Genomic DNA, 25,418 nt, shown 5'->3' with positions numbered 1-25,418 from the left:
TTTTTGCTGTTTCCCCAGAGTATTAACCCATACCTTAAAACAGACTGAAAGAAAGCAAAGTGTGCTATCCTAACATAGTCAAATGCCACATACCACATCAGTCTCTTCAGCAGATATATAACTCTTGACAGCCTAACCACTATGTGTTCAACGTGAGAGTTCCATGTTAGTTTATTCAAGTATGATACCAAAAAATTTTGCATTTTGTTTTTCTATTTTTACAGTCTTTGATAGACTGAACCAAGTATTCCAGGTTTTTGCTCATTTAATAGTAGACCATTTGCATTAAATCATGATATTCTATTTCCTTTTGCCAAATTGATACTACTAACAAGGTTATGAAGTACATGGTTTACAGATAGGGAAGTTGTATCATCTGCATACATATACGTGTTTACATCTTTGTTTCCCAGTAAGTTGTTTGTATGTACACGGAATAGAAGTAGTCCTAATTTACATCCCCATGGCACTCCATGTTGAACCTCAAGAGTGTTTGACAGATGACTTCCTGAACTCACCACTTGCTTCCTTTTATTAAGGTATGATTTGATGAGTTTCAAACTTTTGTCACATACTCTACAGAAATCAAGTTTAGAGAGCAAAACAGAGTGGTCAACACAGTCAGAGGCCTTGCTCAAATCACATAAGGTTACCTGTATGTGAGCATGGTCCTCAAATACTGCTAAAATGTCTCTCATTAAGTGTTCTCTGGCATGTATAGTTGACTTTTCTTTTCTGCAACCAAACTGTGATTCACTTAACATATCATTTAGTTCTAGGTACTCATACATCTGCTGATACATTATGCATTCAAAGACTTTGGCTAGTACTGGAATTACTGAAATTGACCTTTAGTTTGCTGGATCAGATTTGTTACCATTTTTAAAGACTGGAGTCACTTTGGATAGTTTGAGAGAATCAGAAAAAAACATTATATGAGACATATGTTTATAGAATATGTTAATGCTGCTGCAATATAATGTATTATTTCTTTCAGTAGATCGTTTGACATATAAAAAAATAGCTGTACTACATGAATTTTTCATTTCTTTGACAATTTTAAGAACTTCATCTTAGCATACCTCTTTGAAATGTTCCAATGCAGGTCTAGCCTGATTATGATTAAAGTTTGTGCTCTTAAGATAATCTATATATGTTACATTGGGCTTGCTGATCAACTTTTTGATTTCATCAGCACAAGTCACAAAATATTTGTTGAACGTTTCTGCTGGTATTGGGAGGGCCTTATCAAAATTCATGATTTCACCTTTAACAGTATTAATTACTGATCAGGCTGTTTTGCACTGGTTTATACTATTTTTTATGAGATTGGTGTTGTATCTTTGTTTAGCCAACTGTAGCTCCTTCTTATACAGTTTCTTAGTGGTTATTTTGAGATCTTTAATTTCGTTAGAATTATTTACTTCGTCAAGGCATTTTTACAGCAGCTGCTTATTTTTTAAATTCTCCAACACTTTGGTGTACCACAATTTACCCTTTTTTATTTTATCACATTTTTTGGAACAAGATGAGCTTGGAACAAGATGAGAGTTGAAACATTTTAATATGTTTTATTGCACCCCCATAGGAACACCAGCAGAAGCTAGATTAAAGTTTTGGGATGTGCATGGTGATAAGTTCAAGTGTTGTATCAAGAACTCATTGGGTGTTTGCTGTGTATCGGTACAAATACAAGACTTGATATATCTTATGCAACTGCTATTTTAATCCACTATAACTGTAAGTTTGCTAGTACATACCAGAATGCAACAAAAAAAGAGTCCTTCATTGTCTCAAGTCTATTATGCATTATGGAATGGTGTTTAACAGAGGGGATTTTAAATATCTGCATGTAACTGCTTTGTTGGCTCAAATTTTGTAGATGATTTAACTACTGGGTTGTCACAATATGGGAATGGTTTTCTGTTGGGAAAAAAATGTAATTTCCTGGAAAAGTGAGAAACTGAAGAATTTTGCAACCTCAATTACAGAAGCTGAATAAGCAGCTGCTAATTCTGCATTCAAAGGTGCAATGTATTCGAGATGGCTGACAGGAGACTTGTTAAATAATAAGTATTATGATCCTGTGATCATTTTCATGACAACCAGAGTTCTATTAAACTATCACAAAATACTGTATTGCATTCTAGTTTGTTTGTGCTAAAGGACATTTCATTAGACAATGTGTGAAAAGAAGTGAGATTATTGTTGAGTGTTTACAGTCAAAGAAAATACCTGCTGATGTATTAACCAAACCATTTACTAAGGAGTGACACATGCATCTTATTCATAAGTTGACCTCAGTGACAGATTAAGCAGTAATGTTATGTCAGTTATCTGGTTCGTTGTTTTATCTTTGTCATTGCTGTCTACGAGATTGTTCCATTTGTCTGTGTATTCAGAATAATACATTTCTGTGAATACGCAAATTAAGGGCAATGTAATTATTATTTATATTTTCTATTACTAACCACACTCTGGGAACAGAAATGACCATCATGATACAATGAGAGAAATCAGAGTTCGCACATAAAGAGTTAAGTGTTTACTTTTTCCCACATGCTTTGGAGAGTGGAGCAATTGATAAATAGTCTGAGAGTGGTCCAATGTGCTCTTTGCCAAACATTGGGTACTTTTTCAGCTCTTAATATAGTGAAAATCAGCACCTGTTTCTTTCATGCACTATTTCTTTCGTAAATGTTTTACAGTTTTGTAGTTTATCACAGTTAATGCAGAATATGTTCTAAACAATTTGCAAGTATTTCAAACAATTTAGGATGTATTGATGTTTATAAAGAGTAGTAATAAAAAATTGAAGAAGAAGACTTTTTATAATGCTTCTTCAAATTCAGAGAGCATTTTATCGAATTGGAAATATGATTTATTCATCTCATGATGTACATTTGTACAGGAGGCATGTCAAAAATTTATAATACAGTTTTTACACTAATATATAATAGCAATAAAATAAATAATAACACTATAATGACACTTCTTGGAATATGTAACACATTGTATCCAGCTCAAATTTCCAGTTTGTCCTGTATGAATTAATCCAGTGAGTAATAACATTTCAGTGTCAGTGCCTCATATATCTTTCTTTTAAGTGGATCTATATTCATCTGCATTAACTTGTTCCCTTTTAATTTATTACAGATTTTTTTTTATATATATATATATATAAAAAAATAATAAAAAAACAAAGATGATGTTACTTACCAAATGAAAGTGCTGGCAGGTCGACAGACACACAAACAAACACAAACATACACACAAAATTCTAGCTTTCGCAACAAACTGTTGCCTCATCAGGAAAGAGTGAAGGAGAGGGAAAGATGAAAGGATGTGGGTTTTAAGGGAGAGGGTAAGGAGTCATTCCAATCCCGGGAGCGGAAAGACTTACCTTAGGGGGAAAAAAGGACGGGTATACACTCGCACACACACACATATCCATCCACACATATACAGACACAAGCAGACATATTTAAAGACAAAGAGTTTTGTCTTTGTCTTTAAATATGTCTGCTTGTGTCTGTATATGTGTGGATGCATATGTGTGTGTGTGCGAGTGTATACCCGTCCTTTTTTCCCCCTAAGTTAAGTCTTTCCGCTCCCGGGATTGGAATGACTCCTTACCCTCTCCCTTAAAACCCACATCCTTTCGTCTTTCCCTCTCCTTCCCTCTTTCCTGATGAGGCAACAGTTTGTTGCGAAAGCTAGAATTTTGTGTGTATGTTTGTGTTTGTTTGTGTGTCTGTCGACCTGCCAGCACTTTCATTTGGTAAGTCACATCATCTTTGTTTTTAGATATATTTTTCCTACGTGGAATGTTTCCCTCTATTATGTGTGTGTGTGTGTGTGTGTGTGTATATATATATATATATATATATATATATATATATATATATATATATATATATATATATATATATATATATATATATATATATACAGGGTGAGTCACCTAACATTACCACTGGATATATTTCATAAACCACATCAAATACTGACGAATCGATTCCACAGACCGAACGTGAGGAGAGGGGCTAGTGTAACTGGTTAATACAAACCATTGAAAAATGCACGGAAGTATGTTTTTTAACACAAACCTACGTTTTTTTAAATGGAACCCCATTAGTTTTGTTAGCACATCTGAACATATAACCAAATATGTAATCAGTGCTGTTTGTTACATTGTAAAATGTTAATTACATCCGGAGATATTGTAACCTAAAGTTGACGCTTGAGTACCACTCCTCCACTGTTCGATCGTGTGTATCGGAGAGCACTGAATTAAGTAGGAATCCAAAGGGAACGGTGATGGACCCTAGGTACAGAAGAGAGTGGAACAGCACATTACGTCCACATGATAACACCTTTTTAGTGGTCTTTTTCATTGACGCACATGTACATTACCATGAGGGGTGAGGTACACGTACACACGTGGTTTCCGTTTACAACTACGGAGTGGAATAGAGTGTGTCCCGACATGTCAGGCCAATAGATGTTCAATGTGATGGCCATCATTTGCTGCACACAATTGCAATCTCTGGCGTAATGAATGTCGTACACGCCGCAGTACATCTGGTGTAATGTCGCCGCAGGCTGCCACAATACGTTGTTTCATATCCTCTGGGGTTGTAGGCACATCACGGTACACATTCTCCTTTAACGTACCCCACAGAAAGCAGTCCAGAGGTGTAAGATGAGGAGAACGGGCTGGCCAATTTATGCGTCCTCCATGTCCTATGAAACGCCTGTCGAACATCCTGTCAAGGCTCAGCCTAGTGTTAATTGTGGAATGTGCAGGTGCGCCATCATGCTGATACCACATACATCGACGCATTTCCAGTGGGACACACTCTATTCCACTTTGTAGTTGAAAACCGAAACCACGTGTGTACGTGTACCTCACCCCTCATGGTAATGTACATGTGTGTCAGTGAAAAAGACCAATAAAAAGGTGTTAGCATGTGGACGTAATGTGCTGTTCCAGTCTTTTCTGTACCTGAGGTCCATCACCGTTCCCTTTGGATCCCTACGTAATTCGGTGCTCTCCAATACACACGATAGAACAGCAGAGGAGTGGTACTCAAGAGTCAACTTTAGGTTACAATATCTCCGGATGTAATTAACATTTTACAATGCAACAAAAGGCACTGATTACGTATTTGTTTATATGTTCAGATGTGCTAACAAAACCAGCGGGGTTCCATTTAAAAAAATGTAGGTTTGTGTTAAAAAACATACTTCCGTGCATTTTTTTATGGTTTGTATTAACCAATTACACTAGCCCCTCTCCTCACGTTCCTCACGTTCGGTCTGTGGAGTCGATTTGCCAGTATTTGATGTGGTTTATGAAATATATCTAGCGGTAACGTTAGGTGACTCACCCCTGTCCCTGTGTGTTATATATATATATATATAGACCAAACCGAAACCACGTGTGTACGTGTACCTCACCCCTCATGGTAATGTACATGTGTGTCAGTGAAAAAGACCAATAAAAAGGTGTTAGCATGTGGACGTAATTATATATATATATAATGGAAGGAAACATTCCACGTGGGAAAAATTATATATAAAAACAAAGATGAGGTGACTTACCGAACAAAAGCGCTGGCAGGTCGATAGACACACAGACAAACACAAACATACACACAAAATTCAAGCTTTCGCAACAAACTGTTGCCTCATCAGGAAAGAGGGAAGGAGAGGGGAAGACGAAAGGAAGTGGGTTTTAAGGGAGAGGGTAAGGAGTCATTCCAATCCCGGGAGCGGAAAGACTTACCTTAGGGGGAAAAAAGGACAGGTATACACTCGCACACACGCACATATCCATCCACACATACAGACACAAGCAGACATATATATATATGCACATATTCCGATTTTTTTTTTTTTGTATTTTTAGTATTCACACTATGTTTAGAAAGTTACCCCAAAAAACAAAAGATTCGAAGTAGCTTGTAAATGCTACTTTTTGTGTGCTCATATCAGTTGCAGTTGATAATATTTGTATTGCAAGTGCAAAGGTGCTCATTTTGTTTGCTAGGTATTCAGTGTGCGCCTGCCAGCTCAAATTTTTATCTACCTTTAACTCTAAGAATTTAACTGAGTCAACTTCTACATTTTAGTTGTTGTGAACAATCTTAATCTCCTCACATTTTGACTGTTTGGTTTTTGAATTGCAACCTGTGAGTCTTAGATATGTTTGGATTCAACCCATTTAACTGAATCCAAATTTCTAAGGTACTGAGGATACTGATCACAAATTTGGGAATTTTTTCTGAACCCTGATTTTCAGCTAATACAGAAGTATCATCTGTGAAGAGAACTGATGGGGAGCTAATATTCTTGTCTGTCTGTGGCAGCTCAATGAACAATGCAAAATGATCTGAAACACCTAGATCTAGACAAAATTTATACACATCTTCATTTACATAACTAGTTAGAACATTGTCAATACAAGTTGCTCACTGGCCGTTGTCTCTGGTAGATCCTAAGAAATTTAATTTGAAACCATATTTATTTACTAAGCCATTATTAAAATCAGCAGTTATTACAATTTTTTTCTTTTTTCCTCTACAAAGGTCTTCTACCATAATTTCAAGCTTAGATAAGAATAGTTCTGTTTTTTATGTCCCTAGGATTCTGTACACTGAGAATGTTTTAACATTTGCTAGTGAGTCCACTATTTCTGCACAACACTTCTCAGTATCCTCAGTAAACCAGTGCTCAATTGAAGAAACAACTCTAATGTTTGCACATTCTGACAGAATGATTTCCAGTTTGTCCATTTTGGAGCGTTTATTGTTTGAAACATCACTGTTTAAACCATTTATATTCCAATGGATAACATATCTACTTTGACTATTACTTATAGGCTTTAGCACATTTCTTGCCAGATAATGGTTTGATTTTGTCTTTCATAATGTTACACAAGTTTTTTCACTCCCATCACCACTTATCACTTTCCTTTATTTTTTATGACCTGGCAAGTATCTATGAACATCTTAATGAATATTTTTGAGCCGAACCTATTCAGATGTAGACCATCTTTGATAAGACACTTTGCACTTAGAAATTTGTTGGAATCAATGAAAACAGCTTCCTAGTTTATTGCACAGTCCTTTAATATTGCCAGTTATTCTCTGCACATAGCTGTCACTCACTGATCTCCTGTACACAGTGCCATTGATTATTATTGTGGAATTCATGTAGAGGCTTCTGGCTGTTTGGATAAGGTTCCTTGTGTGGTTTACAATTTCCTCTTTTCCGTTGGTTTGAAGGGAATTTGTTCCCACATAGATAAAAAACACCTTTTGGACTTCTGTTACCATACCACACATGAGAAGGAGACAAAGTTTTTACCAGATTTGTATGATACAATAGCTGAGATAGTAGACCAATTTAATTCAGCACATTTTGTGTATTAATATATTATTATCTCTTGTATCTTACTTTTTAGAATATTTTTCCTAGCTTAAGTTTTATTTCCCTATAATGAACTTGAAACTGCCTAAAGTTTTGGTCTACTAGACAGATGTAGAGAGATGCAAGTTACAGAAAGAAAATTAGTGCAATTCTTTATTTTTTAGGGAGACATGTATACATAAATTCTGAAAAATACATCTTGCAGGATACTTCACATGAAGATTTGAGTAATATTAAATTGTGCCTCAGAACATTTCTGAAGCATAGTCTTCACCTTCAAGCTCCAATTTGCATTCCTTGTAGCACATCTTGCTTGTTTGATGAATGTATATTAATTATATTTATGTTCACATTGATCAGAGAAATAACCATTAAATTCTTTTTTGTGCTATGACATTAGTAGGGAGAAAATGCATTTTACATAAATGAATATATAATTGGTTGAAGAAATTATATCTGCCCAGCAATAGAATTTTACACTTAACTCATCATTTATGTGTAAAATTGTGGGGATATTGTGATATTATTTCCTGATCACTTATTGAAGCATTTTCCTTGATAATGGAACTGATGAAATGTAAACAACTAATTCTGTTGATTTTCTGGATGTAAATGAGCAAGAAAGTAGTAGAAAGGGTTTAGCACCCACTACAAATAGCATTACTGACAACAGAAATATTTGAACCATTAGGAGGTGAGGCATATTAGAATTTCTTCTCTAAAGAGGTGATACATAGATTCCTATCAATAGTATGGACTACCTTTTTTGTAAATTGGTTACCCCTGACTTTTGTTATACCAAATTTCTTGATGTATGTTATTGTTTATATTTATTGCACACTAATGAATATCTGCATCCAGCAAAATCTGTAGATCTTATGCAACAGATTTTCAGTGCGATGTAAACAGAACACTTCTCAAAAGTCAAAATAAACAGAAACAAAGATGAACCATTTACAGATGCTGAAAACCAGCAATGTTAGCAACACATTCAATACATTCCAAACAGAATCACAGGAAGCAAAAATTTTCATTTCTTTGCAAAATCCTAATGGCTTTCTATAACTGAAATATAAGGATATGGCAGTGTACAGAACTATAAATCTAAAATTTACTATATGGCTATCATTTTTCATTCTAAACCTAATACAGTGTATGTAAATGTAATCAGAAAAGGCCATAGAACTAAATGAAATTATTAAAAAATCTAGTTTTTTGTCATTCAAAAGTGCACGGTGTTCTTAAGTGTAAATTTCAGAGTAATCATGTGGATGTAGGTGTAAATTCATTAGACTGTAGCATATCACAATTTTCTGTTATCTCAATGTTTATAGAATTAAACTGAAGTTGTTTCATTACATCTGATAGAATGAAGTGTACGACAGAATTACTAATCAAAATGAGCTGTAATCCTCACTGATGGAATGATACAGCTACTGCAGCTCACAGGTAAGAATTTAGGGCTGCACATAAAATTAAATCATGCACCACAATCAAAATACATGCTTTCAAGTCCTTTTACACATATTAGATATTTCCTTTTAGTTTCAATGCCTGGAATTTGTTTGCAACACAACAGTTTTCTACAGCTAACCAATGGACCTGCTGAGAAATTCCTGCCAGCCACCTTTTACACATTAATGTTACAGAAATTCTTACACAGAATAGGAATTTTCAAAGACAAACTTTTTCAGTTTGTTTTCACACTTTACTTTGGTGCCAGTCAGACATTTTATACCATTAAGTAAGTGACTGCATTGTGCTGTGCTCCTCTTTCTGGGTTAAAGTCAACCGTAATGTGGAGCAATAAATGTCATTTTTTTCCTCTGGTATTGTACTTACATACATCACTGCCCCTTCTGAACTGCAGTGGATAAAAAATTTCATGAGTGAATGAATATACTATGAAGAAGTAGTGAAAATGCTTCACTTCTTAGACAGAGGTCTACAAGATGACTACAGGTGAAGACCACATATTATTCTTTAGAGCACATTTTTGAGCAATGAAGACTTTCTTTCTTAAAGATGAGTTATCCCATAACTTTATGAATATAGAGATGAGGTTTAGTGATCACAATGTACTTATAGCAACTATGATTAAGAAAGTTAATAAAGGCCAGGAGTCTATTTCTGCTAGAAAGAGCATATAAGCAGTAGTTAGCACCTCACTTAGACAGTGAACTGACATAATTTATTTCCAATAATATAGCGGTAGAGGAATTATGAGCAAAGTTCAAACAGATTCTAAGTTGTGGTCTGGAGAACTATGTGCCTCATAAGTGGACTAAGGACAGAAAAGACCCAACATGGTTTAACAATGAAATTCAGAAAATATTGAGGAAGCAAAAGCTGTTGCCCTTTCAGCTCAAAAGATAATGTGCAAATGATGAGAGACAATGGGTAGTAGAGATTCACGCATCTGTGAAAATCTGTATGCATGTAGCATACAACAACTACCACTGTCATACTTTAGCAAAAGATCTGGCTGATAACCGGAGAAAATTGTGATACTATGTAAAATTACTAAGCAGGTCTAATGTTTCTCTCCAGTCACTCATTGACCCGTCTGGTGTGGCAGCTAAAGATAGCAAAACAAAAACTGAAGTTTTAAATTTTGCATTCAAGAAATCATTCACGTAGGAGAACTGTACAAATATACCATAATTCGGCCATCAGACAGATTCCTGTATGGACAACACAAGCATCCCTGGCATAAAGAAACAGCTGAAAGAGTTGAGAAAAAGTAAGTCACCAGGTCTCTATGGAATCCCAATCCAGTTTTACAAAGAGAGCTCTATGCCATTGGTTCCTTACTTAGCTTGAACTTGTTGCAAATCTCTCATCCAGTACAAAGTCCCAAATGACTGGAAATGGTCATTTGACTGACTCCTGTATAAAGGAATGCTAAAAGAATGGACCCTCAAAACTAAAGACCAATATCCCTAAAAGAAGTTTGCTTTAGAAACTTTGAACATATTTTCTGCTCAAATATAATAAATTTCATTGTGGCTGCGAAGCTCATGTCCACAAATCAGCATGATTTTAGAAAGCATCACCTGTGTGAAACTCTGCCCTTATTTCACATGACACACTGTGAGGAAAACAAGAATATTCTATATTTCTAGATTTCCAGAAAGCATCTGACATGGTGCCACACTGCAGACTGTTAACAAAGGTATGAACACATGGAATACGTTCCGAGATATGTGAGTGTCTCAAAGACTTCTTAAGTAATAGAACCAAGTATGTTGTCCTCGACAGTGAGTGTTCATAAAAAAAAGGGTACTGTCAGGAGTGCCCCAGAGAATGTGATAGGACTGCTATAATTTTCTATATATATGAACAATCTGGCAGGCAGGGTGGGCAGCAATCTGTGGTTGTTTGTTGCTGATGCTGTGGCATACAGGATGGTGTCTAAGTGGAATGACCGTAGGAGGATACAAGATGACTTAGACAACATTTATAGTTGGTGTGAAAATGGCATTTATATCCAAACATAGAAAAACGTAAGCTAATGCAAATGAGCAGCAAAAGCAAACCCTTAATTTTCAGATACAACATTATTAGTCTCCTGCTTGACACAATCATGCCATATAAATGCCTGGGTGTAGCAATACAAAGCAGTATGGAATGGAACAAACGTGAGGATTGTGGTAGGAAAGGTGAATGGTTGATTTCAGTTTACTGGGAGAATTTTGGGAAAGCATGGCTCATCTATAAAGCAGGCCACAAATAGGATGCAACTGTGACCTGTTCTTGAGTATTGCCCAAGTTTTTGGGATCCACACCACGTTGGTTTAAAGGACAACATCAAAGCAGTTCAGAGGTGGGCTGCTATATTTGTTATTGGTAGGTTCAAACAACATTCAAGTGTTATGGAGGTGCTTCAGAAACTCAAATGGGAATCCCTGGAGTGAAAGCAACATTGTTTTCAAGGAACACTATTGAGAAAATTTAGAGAACCTGCATTTGAAGCTGACTGAAGAACGATTCTACTGCCACCAACATACATTTTGCATAAGGAACATGAAGAGAAGATACAAGAAATTAGGGCTCACATGGAGCATACAGACAGTCATTTAATTGTGGTACAGGATATCCCCTGCCACTTCTCATATGCTGGCTTGCGCAGTATGTATGCAGATGTATATGCTGATGTAGATTATTCCATATTGAATGTAAATATACAAAATATATTAGCTTACTGATTTGTCTCTCCCAAAGATTTGCAATAATTCTAACTGCAAATATGGCTAATTTACATTGTTTTAGGAGTTGCAAGATTAATTCTTATGTACACTGATCAATCAACCTTATGACCACTACCCACCGTGATGCTGGATGCCGCCTGGTGGCATTTGAGTATTTGACACAGTAACAAAAGTACACTCCTGGAAATGGAAAAAAGAACACATTGACACCGGTGTGTCAGACCCACCATACTTGCTCCGGACACTGCGAGAGGGCTGTACAAGCAATGATCACACGCACGGCACAGCGGACACACCAGGAACCGCGGTGTTGGCCGTCGAATGGCGCTAGCTGCGCAGCATTTGTGCACCGCCGCCGTCAGTGTCAGCCTGTTTGCCGTGGCATACGGAGCTCCATCGCAGTCTTTAACACTGGTAGCATGCCGCGACAGCGTGGACGTGAACCGTATGTGCAGTTGACGGACTTTCAGCGAGGGCGTATAGTGGGCATGCGGGAGGGCGGGTGGACGTACCGCCGAATTGCTCAACACGTGGGGCGTGAGGTCTCCACAGTACATCGGTGTTGTCGCCAGTGGTCGGCGGAAGGTGCACGTGCCCGTCGACCTGGGACCGGACCGCAGCGACGCACGGATGCACGCCAAGACCGTAGGATCCTACGCAGTGCCGTAGGGGACCACACCGCCACTTCCCAGCAAATTAGGGACACTGTTGCTCCTGGGGTATCGGCGAGGACCATTCGCAACCGTCTCCATGAAGCTGGGCTACGGTCCCGCACACCGTTAGGCCATCTTCCGCTCACGCCCCAACATCGTGCAGCCCGCCTCCAGTGGTGTCGCGACAGGCGTGAATGGAGGGACGAATGGAGACGTGTCGTCTTCAGCGATGAGAGTCGCTTCTGCCTTGGTGCCAATGATGGTCGTATGCGTGTTTGGCGCCGTGCAGGTGAGCGCCACAATCAGGACTGCATACGACCGAGGCACACAGGGCCAACACCCGGCATCATGGTGTGGGGAGCGATCTCCTACACTGGCCGTACACCACTGGTGATCGTCGAGGGGACACTGAATAGTGCACGGTACATCCAAACCGTCATCGAACCCATCATTCTACCATTCCTAGACCGGCAAGGGAACTTGCTGTTCCAACAGGACAATGCACGTCCGCATGTATCCCGTGCCACCCAACGTGCTCTAGAAGGTGTAAGTCAACTACCCTGGCCAGCAAGATCTCCGGATCTGTCCCCCATTGAGCATGTTTGGGACTGGATGAAGCGTCGTCTCACGCGGTCTGCACGTCCAGCACGAATGCTGGTCCAACTGAGGCGCCAGGTGGAAATGGCATGGCAAGCCGTTCCACAGGACTACATTCAGCATCTCTACGATCGTCTCCATGGGAGAATAGCAGCTTCCATTGCTGCAAAAGGTGGATATACACTGTACTAGTGCCGACATTGTGCATGCTCTGTTGCCTGTGTCTATGTGCCTGTGGTTCTGTCAGTGTGATCATGTGATGTATCTGACCCCAGGAATGTGTCAATAAAGTTTCCCCTTCCTGGGACAATGAATTCACGGTGTTCTTATTTCAATTTCCAGGAGTGTATTTAAGTGGAGCACACATGGATAGGTGTCACCCTAGTGAAGGTATGTGCTGCAAATGGGAAAATCCATTGAAATAAGTGACTTTGACAAAGGGCAGATTATTATTATGAAGAGCCTGTGAACGAGTATTTTGAAAACAGTGAAGCTGGTTAAAATGCTCATATGCTGCTGTCATGAGAAACAATGGGAAGAGACTGAACTACAGTGAAACCAGCACTAGGCACTAAATGGTTGAACATCCATGACTCTCCACAGAACAGGGGACTCGGAGGCTTCTCTGCTCTATCAAGTAGGATAGATGATGATCTGTAGCATCTCTGCCAAAACAGCACACTGCTGGTGCATGCACAAGTGTTTTGGAGCACACCGTTAATGGTACATGGTTGAACATGGAGTGCTGCAGCAGACCACCCCTATATGTTCACAAGACGACCCAATGACATCATTAATTATGACTGCATTGGGCACAGGATAGTTGATCAATGGAAAATATCTGCTCTTCGGTTGAATCACATTTTTGCTACATTAATTTGATGGTCATCTCCACAAAGACGATTGTTGAAGTGAATTGTGGCTCAAAACATGCAGTGCACCATGGGTGCACGCTGGTGGGAACAATATTACTCTATGGGAGACGTTCTCCTGCACTTGCGACTTGCATGAAACCTGTGGTAGTAATCAAAGACATGCCTGCATCCCTTCATGCTTGTATTTCCCAACAGCAATGTCATCTTCCAGCAGTATAATTGTCCATATCCTGGAGCCAGAACCATGCTACAGTGGTTTGAGGAGCATTATAGTGAATTCACTTTGGTGTCTTTGTGACAAAATTCATCTGATTTATACCCTACGGAACCAATCTGGGTCACTATCAGGCACCATCACTGTGTACGCAAACCAGCGTCTCGTTATTTTTGTAAATTACATGACCTGTGCATAGATGTCTAAGCCACATACCTCCACAAAACTTCCAAAAAACTGGAATGAGATTTTCACTCTGCAGCGGAGTGTGCGCTGATATGAAACTTCCTGGCAGATTAAAACTGTGTGCCCGACTGAGACTCAAACTCGGGACCTTTGCCTTTCGAGGGAAAGTGCTCTACCGAAGCACGACTCACGCCCAGTACTCACAGCTTTACTTCTGCCAGTACCTCGTCTCCTACCTTCCAAACTTTACAGAAGCTCTCCTGCGAACCTTGCAGAACTAGCACTCCTGAAAGAAAGGATATTGCGGAGACATGGCTTAGCCACAGCCTGGGGGATGTTTCCAGAATGAGATTTTCACTCTGCAGCAGAGTGTGCGCTGATATGAAACTTCCTGGCAGATTAAAACTGTGTGCCTGACCGAGACTCGAACTCGGGACCTTTGCCTTTCGCGGGCAAGTGCTCTACCGAAGCATGACTCACGCCCAGTACTGACAGCTTTACTTCTGCCAGGACCTCGTCTCCTAACTTCCAAACTTTACAGAAGCTCTCCTGTGAACCTTGCAGAACTAGCACTCCTGAAAAAAAGGATATTGCGGAGACATGGCTTAGCCACAGCCGGGGGATGTTTCCAGAATGAGATTTTCACTCTGCAGCAGAGTCCGCGCTGATATGAAACTTCCTGGCAGATTAAAACTGTGTGCCCGACCGAGACTCGAACTCAGGACCTTTGCCTTTCGCGGGCAAGTGCTCTACCGAAGCACGACTCACGCCCGGTACTCACAGCTTTACTTCTGCCAGTACCTCGTCTCCTACCTTCCAAACTTTACAGAAGCTGTCGTGCTTCGGTAGAGCACTTGCCCGCGAAAGGCAAAGGTCCCCAGTTCGAGTCTCGGTCGGGCACACAGTTTTAATCTGCCAGGAAGTTTCATATCAGCGCACACTCCGCTGCAGAGTGAAAATCTCATTCTGGAAACATCCCCCAGGCTGTGGCTAAGCCATGTCTCCGCATTATCCTTTCTTTCAGGAGTGCTAGTTCTGCAAGGTTCGCAGGAGAGCTTCTGTAAAGTTTGGAAGGTAGGAGACGAGGTACTGGCAGAAGTAAAGCTGTAAGTACCGGGCGTGAGTCGTGCTTCGGTAGAGCACTTGCCCGTGAAAGGCAAAGGTCCTGAGTTCGAGTCTCGGTCGGGCACACAGTTTTAATCTGCCAGGAAGTTTCCAAAAAACTGTTGAAGCCCTGATACTCAGAATCAGTGCTGTATTACATTCCACAGAAACTAAAAAATGACCTCAAGTATCAGGTTATTTTAGTTGAAGTCCAGTGCATGAGTAGACTCAGATGTTTATTATTTGTAATCTTCAGAATTTTGTAATTCATTATTTTGAACTTTAAAAGCTGTCTTTATATGTTTATATGTAATGTCATTCATTATAGGCTGTCCTTCATTTATAAAAAAAAAAAATTTTTGGAACATAATTTGAAAAAATAATGTTAAATTAGAATGTTAATTTGATTCCACAGAACTTGTGTTATACAGTTGTATGTCAGTCCAATAAGTTATGTCTTATTTGTATGTTCATAAATAAATGAATTATTTATTTTATTATTAACATTAAAATTTTTCCAAGTATTAGGTCTACAACTTTGCTTCCGCCGTTTTGCAATAGACGGCAATAGCGGCAAGTGGGGTTCGGGTGGTTGGTCATAGGTGTAATACAATAAGCTTAGGCATCTGTAAACATAATGCCATAAAAATATTAGTCAATTTGTGATTGCATCATAAGGTTATTCTCGATTAAGTACGTCAACTTACGTACCCATTTCTCGCAATTTGTGTGAAGTTTTAATTTCCTGCTTTACCATAAAGAAATCTGCAGCCGTGGCTCTTAAAATGCTGGGTAAGACAAATGGTGAGGGAACTATTGGTGGAAGAACATGCAGAGAATGTTTTCAATGCCTTAAGAATGGTGATTTTGATGTTGAAGACCAGCATGGCAGTGGAAGACAGAACATTTTTGTAGCTGCTGAAACAGATGAAGACAGTCTCAGGGCGTCATTATCAAAAGCAATTGATGTGTTTGAGCCCAGCACTGAAACACAAACAGACGCAATACAGTGATAAACAGGTAAAGGTAGTTTTGCATCAGGTCAGTGCTCGACCCCATGTCGCAAAACCCGTCAGAATATACATGGAAAATTTGAAATGAGAAGTCCTATCACTCCTGCCGTATTCCTCATACATTGCTCTCTCTGACTACCACCTTTTTCAATCAGTGGCATACAGTCTGGCTGACCAGCACTTCCGATCATATGAACAAGTGCAAAATTGAATCCATTCATGGATGCCCACAAAAGACACACAGTTCTTCACCACAGGATTCATATGCTATCCAAAAGATGGGAGAATGTAGTGGCCTGCAATGGGCAATACTATGAATCATAATTTTTTTTTTGTAAGTTTTTCACAATAAAGCCACAAACTTCGAGAAAAAATGGAAGAAGCAAAGTTGTAGATCTAGTTTATGGTACTTAGTAGATTACTGGAACTTCAATTTATTAATTATACCTTTCTCTTCCAAAAATCTTTTTTCATATAACAATTTGTTTGACTTCTTTAACTATCTGTTATATTTTATTTTATTTATCCATCCGTTGACAATAAATATTGTATGGATGTTGTCAAGGGTACATGTAAGCCATTTCAAAGAAATGGGACACAAACAATATATACATAAAAAAGTACAAAACAAAATAATACAATGAAATTAATAATAATACAATGAAATTAATATAGCCTATATACATCTCTGCTTGTTATTTTAAATGCACAGTCTGTTTTTCATAAGGCTTTAGATTTGTCCTCCCTAAACGGCAAGTCCTTATATACACAACACTGCTTAAGTACATATTTACATCACACAACAGCTGTCCTTTAAGTATGTAAATGTAATGAATGATTAGGTAATGAATGATTAGGTACAGATAGAGTATTTACCATTTTGCCTTTATAAATATCATCAGAAAAATTTATTGACCTACATAGTCATTTACAGACTAAAAACATTGTTCTACTAGAAATTTTTTAAATTCTGTTTTAAATTTGTTATCATCTTCTAACTGCCTGATGTTGACTGGCAGTGCGTTGTACAGTTTTGCACCGATATGGCTCACATGCCTTTGTGTATTCGTTCTTTTTGTTCGCTGAGTATGGAGTGCTGTGCTATTACGGGTATTGTAGTTATGAAAGTCGGCATTTGTCTGAAAATCTGCAATGTGGGTCCTGACATACAATACACGTTTGTATATGTATAATGATGGTATAGTAAGTATTCTAAGCTTTTTGAATATGGGTTTGCAGTGTGTCTGTGGATGACTGTGAGTTATTATTCGGATGGCCCCCTTCTGCAACAAAAAAAATTTGTTTTAGGCGCCCTGTTGTGGAACGCCAAAATATTATTCTGTATGTGGCAAGAGATTGAAAATAGCCAAAATATGCCATTCTGGCACCCTCTGAGGTACAAACATTTGCAATAATTCTGGGGGCAAAACAGGCTGAATTAAGTTTCTGTGCAAGTTTTATTACGTGGTCATTAAAATTTAAGTTTTCATCCACATGAATCCCCAACAATGTCACTCTGTCTAAGGCTTTGTCACCCCACACCAGATCGAGATTTACATTTTGACATCTTCTCCCAAGCTGCATATAATTTCTTTTATTTACATTCAATGTCAACCTGTTTGCATTGAACCAAGAGTGGATGTAGTTTAGTACTTTATCAGCAGTTGTTGGTAGCAATTGCTTTGGTGCACTTATTACCACACTAGTATCATCTGCAAATATAATTGCTTTGGCTGCATCATCTGAGGTGTGAAAATCATTTATATAGACAAGAAACAATATGGGCCCTAGGATGCTGCCTTGTGGTACTCCTATTTCTACATTTTTTGCCTCTGATACTGAATTTATTTTGTGGTTGGAGTAAGTTGATGTCAGTCCTACAAACTGTGTTCTGTTTTTTAGGTATGATTCAAACCATTTTTTTCCTATCCCATGTATACCCAACGCTTCCAGTTTTTCTATGAGAATGTCCTGGTTCACAGTGTCAAAAGCTTTGGAGAGGTCTAAATTTAGTCCTACTATGCTATAATCTTTTTCTAGATTTTTGATTATTTGTTCAGTGTAGCACATTACTGCTGCTTTGGTATTTTTACGTGCTTGGAAGCCATGCTGATTTCTGGTTAGTAAATTATGGTCATTTAGATATTTGTTGATTCGATGCTTCATCAGTTTTTCTAATATTTTTGAAAATGCTGGGAGGAGAGATATTGGGGATAGTTTTTTACCTTATACTTGTCGCCATTTTTAAATAATGGCTTCACTTTTGAAATTTTCAGCCTTTCTGGGAAAGCTCCTTCACTGAATGATAAATTGGCTATATTTGCAAAGGGCTTTGGGATTTGTGGTGCTGTCCTTGTTATGATTGACACAGGCGCCTCATCTTTGTATCACTTTCAACACTTCATACCTTCATCCTACAAGCTGTTTTTGGATATTCAGGTTTTTCTTCATTTGTAAATTTTAAGCTTAATGAAGTTGCTGCAATCTATGAAATAATTGTTAATATAATTTGGCAAATCTTGTTTATTAATATTGACGTTTTTAAAATTTTTGAGGCTTTGTACCCCTCTCTCATTTGTTGATTGTCACTGACTTCACAGTAAAATCTTTGAATAAGCTTCGAGAGGAGTAAGATTTACAATATACTTGTTTACTTATCTTCTTTTCTCGTAGTTGGTGCCAGTTCTTCACACCCAGGGGTCGACTCTTGAAGCTGAAATTTTTTATATCACAGGCTTTCATGGTTCCAATTGATGTAATAACTTCTGAAGAATTGCCTCAATAGTTAATTTTATTCTCTCATATTTTTCTATATCACACTGTCTTTAGAATTTCCACTTCAAAACTGAAAACTACATTGTTATTGCCAGAAATATAAAAACACATCTGATCACATCAGAGGCATGCCCACTACTAATCCGTTCTGTGGCACTAACAATATCCCAAGGAGATTGCAAATTTTTTTGACAAATGAATCTCCACCAATTTATATCATTATTTTATAAATGAATCCAGAAGTAAACATAATAAATAACATAATAAATAAAAGGCAAAAGGTCCCGAGTTCGAGTCTCGGTCAGGCACACAGTTTTAATCTGCCAGGAAGTTTCATACCAGTGCACACTCCGCTGCAGAGTGAAAATCTCATTCTATAATAAATATTGTCAGATTACACAATTAATAATAGATATTTTAAGTGCGCCACATATTTCATAAATTCCAATATTAAAAAAATAGTAATTTTAACTGTACATACAGAGCTAGTACATATCAACTGTAATAACAAAACCAAAGTAATTTCTTTTTATGGATTATAGCCTGAAATATACCACATCATGTACAAAATCATATGAAATTCCTTTAGTTAAAAAGCTGAGATAATATTAACCTCTTTAAAAGGTAGAAAATATTTTTGGTATCACCTACATCTGATGAGGAAAAGTAATGCTAGGAGAAAATATAAAGTTTATACAAGATTTCTTATTTCCATACACAAGTTCACAACTTCCTCTATATGAATTTAATATTATTGCCCCTCCACTTTGGTACCTGTTGCTAAGTATGGAAAATCACTAATATGTGATGTCAATAATGTGTGCATAATGTTTATTGCTCTTTTCCCATCCTTTTCAAGTGAGAACTTTGCAAGCCATCTTCAAATTGAGATATTTATTATACATTGTATTGGTACATAAATAAATGCTGTGTTATCTCATTAACAGGATGTGCCCGCGACACAAAATACTATGCAGCTGCTGGATTTACTCCTGTGATAACTTGTTCAGGAAATGGGAACTATCCCACTTCATGGCAGACAGAGGATGTACAGTACTGTCTTGATAGTGATGGTTTTGCCATTTCACCAACATTTGATTTAAATACAGAACTTGACTGTACTGCATACACAGTCTGAATCAGTTTCATAAGACAAAATTGTTACATGTATATACAATTTTATACAAAATGATCACAAAATATTACTGCAGGGTTTAATTCCGATAATAAATATCAAATTTATACAAGATTTCTTATTTCCATACATAAGTTCACAAGAGTTGAATAATTTTTAATTCTATGAAGCAACATTTAAACCAAACAATTTTGGGACTCTATAGTTTTAATTTCTATTAATTCTGAATTTGTATGTCTACCTTGGGAATCAATGAACATATCTGTTATTTCAATTTCATGAATTTCTACCTGTCAAACAATTGTGACATTGCAATCCTGTTCTTTGATTTTACTTATTTATTTTGTTGTATATTATAAGTGATACATAACATATTTATTATTTGTATAAAGTTGATTATGAAAAGAATAGTTAGACAATTTGTGCAGTTTATTTTCTTATAAGAGTTGTTTCAGAACCTTAACTGTGGATAAAATGCAATTATGTGATGAGAAAATGCTATGGTATTATTACATCATAACCACAATCAAGTCCAAATCCTAAAGCATGGTTGTCAGTCAAGTACAATACATTTTTATGAATATCAGTGTACAGACAGAACAGAACAGAACTGAACTGGACAGTGCTGCTATTTAAACACACACTGAATGTTTCAGAATATGTAGACATTAAAAAGATACAAAATTTTGAGAACCTTCCTGAAATGATAAACATTAAATAACAAATAGCTGATGGTGGCTGGGTTTAAAGCACTAAGCAGTTTTTAGCATCTCACTTAGACAGGCAACTGACATCACTTAGTTCCAGTAAGATGGATGTACAGGAATTATGGGCAGACTTTAAGCAGACTGTAAATAGATGTCTCGAGAGTGATGTGCCTAGTAAGTGGATAAAGCATGGAAAAGGCCCACCTTGGTTTAACAACAAAATTGAGAAAATGCTGAGGAAACAGAGGCTGTTGCACACTTGGTTCAAAAGGGAATGCGCAAATGACGAGAAGCGAATGTTAGTATAGACTTGTGCATCTATCGAAAGATCTATATGTGAAGCATACAACAACTACCACCATTACACCTTGGCAAAAGATCTGGCAGAGAACCCAGGAAAATTCTGATCCTATGTAAAATTGCTAAGCAGGTCCAAGACTATTAGTCAGTCCCCTGTTGAACAGTCCATTGTGGCATTCGAAGATAGCAAAATGAAAGCTAAAGTTTTAAATTTCACATTCAAGAAATCATTTACACAGGAGAACCATGCACACATATCATCATTTAACCATCAAACAGGCTCCTCTATGGATGACATAGTAATAAACATCCCTGGCGTAGACAAACAACTGAAATATTTGAAAGCAAATAAATCACCAGGTCCAGATGGAATCCCAGTTCAGTTTTCCAAAGAGTACTCTATGGCATTGACCCATTAGCTAGCCCAAATTTATCATGAATCTCTCATCCACTACAAAATCACAAGCAAATGGAAACAAGTGAAGGTGACCCCTGTATATAAGAAGGGTAAAGGAACGGACCCACAAATTACAGACCAATATCTCTAACTTCAGTTTGCAGCAGAATCCTTGAAGATATTCTCAGTTCAAATTTATTAAACTTTCTTGAGACTGAGAAGCTTATGTCCACAAAACAGCATAGTTTTAGAGAACATTGCTCATGTGAAACTCAGCTTGCCCTTTTCTCACATGATGTACTGTGGACTATTGATGAGGGGCAATAGGCAGGTTATATATCTCTAGATTTCCTAAAAGCATTTGACACGGTGCCCCACTGCAGGCTGTTAATGGAGGTATGAGCCTATGGAATAAGTTCACAAATACGCACAAGGTCCGAAGACATATTAAATAATAGAACCCAGTATGTTGTCCTCGAAGGCGAGTGTTCATCAGAGACAAGGGCATCATCAGGAGCGCACCAGGGTAGTGTGATAGGACCACTGTTGTTCTCTATAAGAAAAACTATACTCCACCCGAACAGGCCATGAAGGCCTAATGGTACTGACTGGTCGCCATGTCATCCTCAGCCCACAGGCATCATTGGATGTGGATATGGAGGGTCATGTGGTATGCATCCTGGTCTCCCAGCTGTATGTCAGTTTACGAGACTGGAGCCACTCCTTCTCAATCAAGGAGCTCCTCAGTTTTCCTCACAAGGGCTGAGTGCACCATGCTCACTAACAGCACTCAGCAGACCAAATGGTCACCCATCCAAGTTCTAGTCCAGCCCAACAGCACTTAACTTTGGTGATCTGACAGGAACTGGTGTCATCACTGTGGCAAGGCTGTTGACTGTTGTTCTCTATATACGTAAATGATTGGGTAGACAGGCTGGGCAGCATTCTGCAGTTGTTTGCTGATAATGCTGTGGTGTAGGGCAAACTGTCAAAATTGAGTGACTGTAGGAAGGTACAAGATGACTTAGACAAAATTTCCAGTAGGTGTGATGAATGGAAGTGAAAAAATATAAGTTAATGCATATGAGTAGGAAGAACAAAACTGTACTGTTGGGATATCATATTGCTAGTGTCCTGCTTGACACAGTCAAGTCCTTTAATTATCTCAGCATAAGGTTGCAAAGCAATATGAAATGAAACGAGCATGTGAGAACTATGGTAGAGAGTGCAAATGGTCGACTTCAGTTTATTGGACGAATTTTAGGAAAGAGTGGTTCACCTGTAAGAAGGACCACATTTAGGATGCTGCTGCAACCTATTCTTGAGTACTGCTCAAGTGTTTCAGATCTGTACCAGGTCAGGTTGAAGGAAGACGTTGAAGCGATTCAGAGGTGGGCTGCTAGATTTCTTGCTGGTAGGTTTGAATAACACATAAGTGTTACGGAGATGCTTCGGGAACCCAAATGAGAATCCTTGGAGGGAAGACAATGTTTTTTCTGAGATACATTACTGAGAAAATTTAGAGAACCAGTATTTGAAACTGACTGCCTAATGATTGTACTGCTGCCAACATACATTTTGCATAAGCGCTATGAAGATAAGATATGAGAAATTTGGGCTCATAGAGAGGCATACAGCCAGTCAGTTTTTCCTTGCTCCATTTGTGAGTGGAACAGGAAAGAAAATGACTATTAGTGGTACAGGGTAGCCTCCGCCACAGACTGTATGGTGGTTTGCGGAGTATCTACATAGATGTAGATGTAGAACTGGCATCCCAGCCAGAAATGCTAACTTCTACAATGAATTTCATGCCTCACAGGTCATGGCATTGCCACCTGTCCTGAAGAAACAGTAACCCACTGTTCCAGACGTTCTCATTGGAACCAACTACAGCAACCTGGATCTAGATCTTATCAATGGTCCTGCATCTGGCAGTGTTGGAGGACCCTCATTTTCTGGTATGTTCTCTCACACCCTCTCCACTGTGACGAGTATAGAAGGAAGATTCTCTCATAAAAAAAGATCTGTATTCATCAAGAGAGCCTTCAGTTTCCTTGAATGACAGGCCTCCATTGTCAGTCTATGCCTCAGGACTATAGTAGGGCTTCATACAGAATCACTTTTGTCCTCTTGATGAAGGGTCATAATCTTTAACTTCATATGAGACATCTGACAAGCAATGAAGGGTATGATGTTGCCCAAAGTAGCACTTTAGTAACTTTTCCAATAGTCCCACTTTCCACACAGGCATAAAAATCCAAACCAAGTCTCTGGGGTTGTATCTCACAGGTCAGTGCATGTCACTGTAACACTCTTGGTATTTCTCCTTTGTGTCTGGGAACCATATGCAAGTCAGCTGTCTTGTTTCTTCAGTCCTGGCGATGAGATGTTTCACATAGTCACCCTGACTATCATCCAGCTGCAACAGGAACAGTATACCCATTATTGTTTTGGTCTTGTGATGAAAATTGCAATGGGTAGTATTGTATCCCAATCTCTCTGTTAGACAGCAACATACATCAAAGCATATCTGTCAGTGTATTAATAAAGCATTCTGTGACAAAATTCATCTGTGGGTGGTAGGCATCTGTCATTCTGCGGGTGATGTCACAACATGAAATTACCTCTGATATCAGTCCCAACAGGAAAACTTTTCTGTGATCAGAGATAATCACATGGGGTTCTCCATGCTTCAAGAAGGAACCTTACAATTTCTGGGACTCCAACAGTCAGCACGGCTTTGATGACAGTGTATCAGGTCAGGAGACTATTGTACATCGATTTCCATTTGTTGACTTCAAGCGTCTCTGTAACAGGTCAACTTCAAATTGGTGGAATGCTAGGAACTATTGCAGACATAATTGGTATCAAATGCTACAAAGGTAACTGCAGAAAATACTTTCATCACTGGTATCCCTTACAGTGGCTCACGTAACACATCGGTAGAGAACTGGCCAATGATAGCTGTGTCTGATTCTATCCAGAGTCTTTACAAATCCCATGTGACCAGATGTTGGAGCATTGTGAAAAAACTTTAGGATAGCTGGCTGTAGATGAGCTGGGATGACGAGCCGCCATTTCCATCCCATCATCTCACAGGTCCTCTCATACAATGTTCTTTTTATTAACTGGATTTCTCTTTTGGCTGGTTCCTCCTCCTTCAATGACTCTATGGTTTTCAGCAAAGCTCTGTTTACCAACAATCTCATTTAATGCAGTACTGACTGAGATTTTGTCCACACCATTGTATTCTACCAAAGGATTCCATGAAAGACAGTCAGTGTCCATGTGTTTGCGTGTAGTATCATATATCACTGTAATGGCATGCAACATAGTGCCAAGCATCACCATTGTAGAAGTCTGGTTGGTAGTGAGTAGCTTCAGGTAGGTAGTGGTGAGTCATGTCTACTTAGTGATAGGCTTGCTCTTATGAGCTAGCATGTGCTAACTGTTAGCTGGCCACGATGGCCGAGCGGTTCTAGGCACTTCAGTCCGGAACTGCGCTGCTGCTACGGTTTCAGGTTTGAATCCTGCCTCAGGCACGGACGTGTATGATGTCCTTAGGTTAGTTAGGTTTAACTAGTTCTAAGTCTAGGGGACTGATGACCTCAGATGTTAAGTCCCATAGTGCTTAGAGCCATTTGCTGTTTCAGCCCCAGCTGAAATGTGTTGCTATTGTACAGGTAATGAAATACTAAGCAGTCGGAGCAAGGTATTTCTTGTAAATAATTTTTATCTCTTCTTAATAATATGTCTTCTGTTAATTATTGCTGATTTAATGTGTTTAAGTATTAGAATTTATGAAAGCATAAAT

At 38.4% G+C, this 25,418-nt stretch overlaps 1 protein-coding gene across 1 annotated transcript in view; it reads left to right on the top strand.

The window, feature by feature from the left end:
• Positions 1-20,618, top strand: part of LOC124554799 — a 124,972-nt gene extending 104,354 nt beyond the window's left edge. Inside the window, exon 8 of the mRNA XM_047128451.1 lies at positions 20,013-20,618. Within this exon, the coding sequence (XP_046984407.1) occupies positions 20,013-20,203 (191 nt within the window). The 3' untranslated portion in view covers positions 20,204-20,618. The remainder of the gene's footprint in view (positions 1-20,012) is intronic.
• The last annotated feature ends 4,800 nt before the right edge of the window (positions 20,619-25,418 follow it).

Source organism: Schistocerca americana, chromosome X (genome assembly GCF_021461395.2).
Source record: "Schistocerca americana isolate TAMUIC-IGC-003095 chromosome X, iqSchAmer2.1, whole genome shotgun sequence".
Taxonomy (NCBI): domain Eukaryota; kingdom Metazoa; phylum Arthropoda; class Insecta; order Orthoptera; family Acrididae; genus Schistocerca; species Schistocerca americana.
The sequence above is the reverse complement of the archived record's forward strand: the minus strand, read 5'-3'. Positions and strand labels throughout refer to the sequence as shown.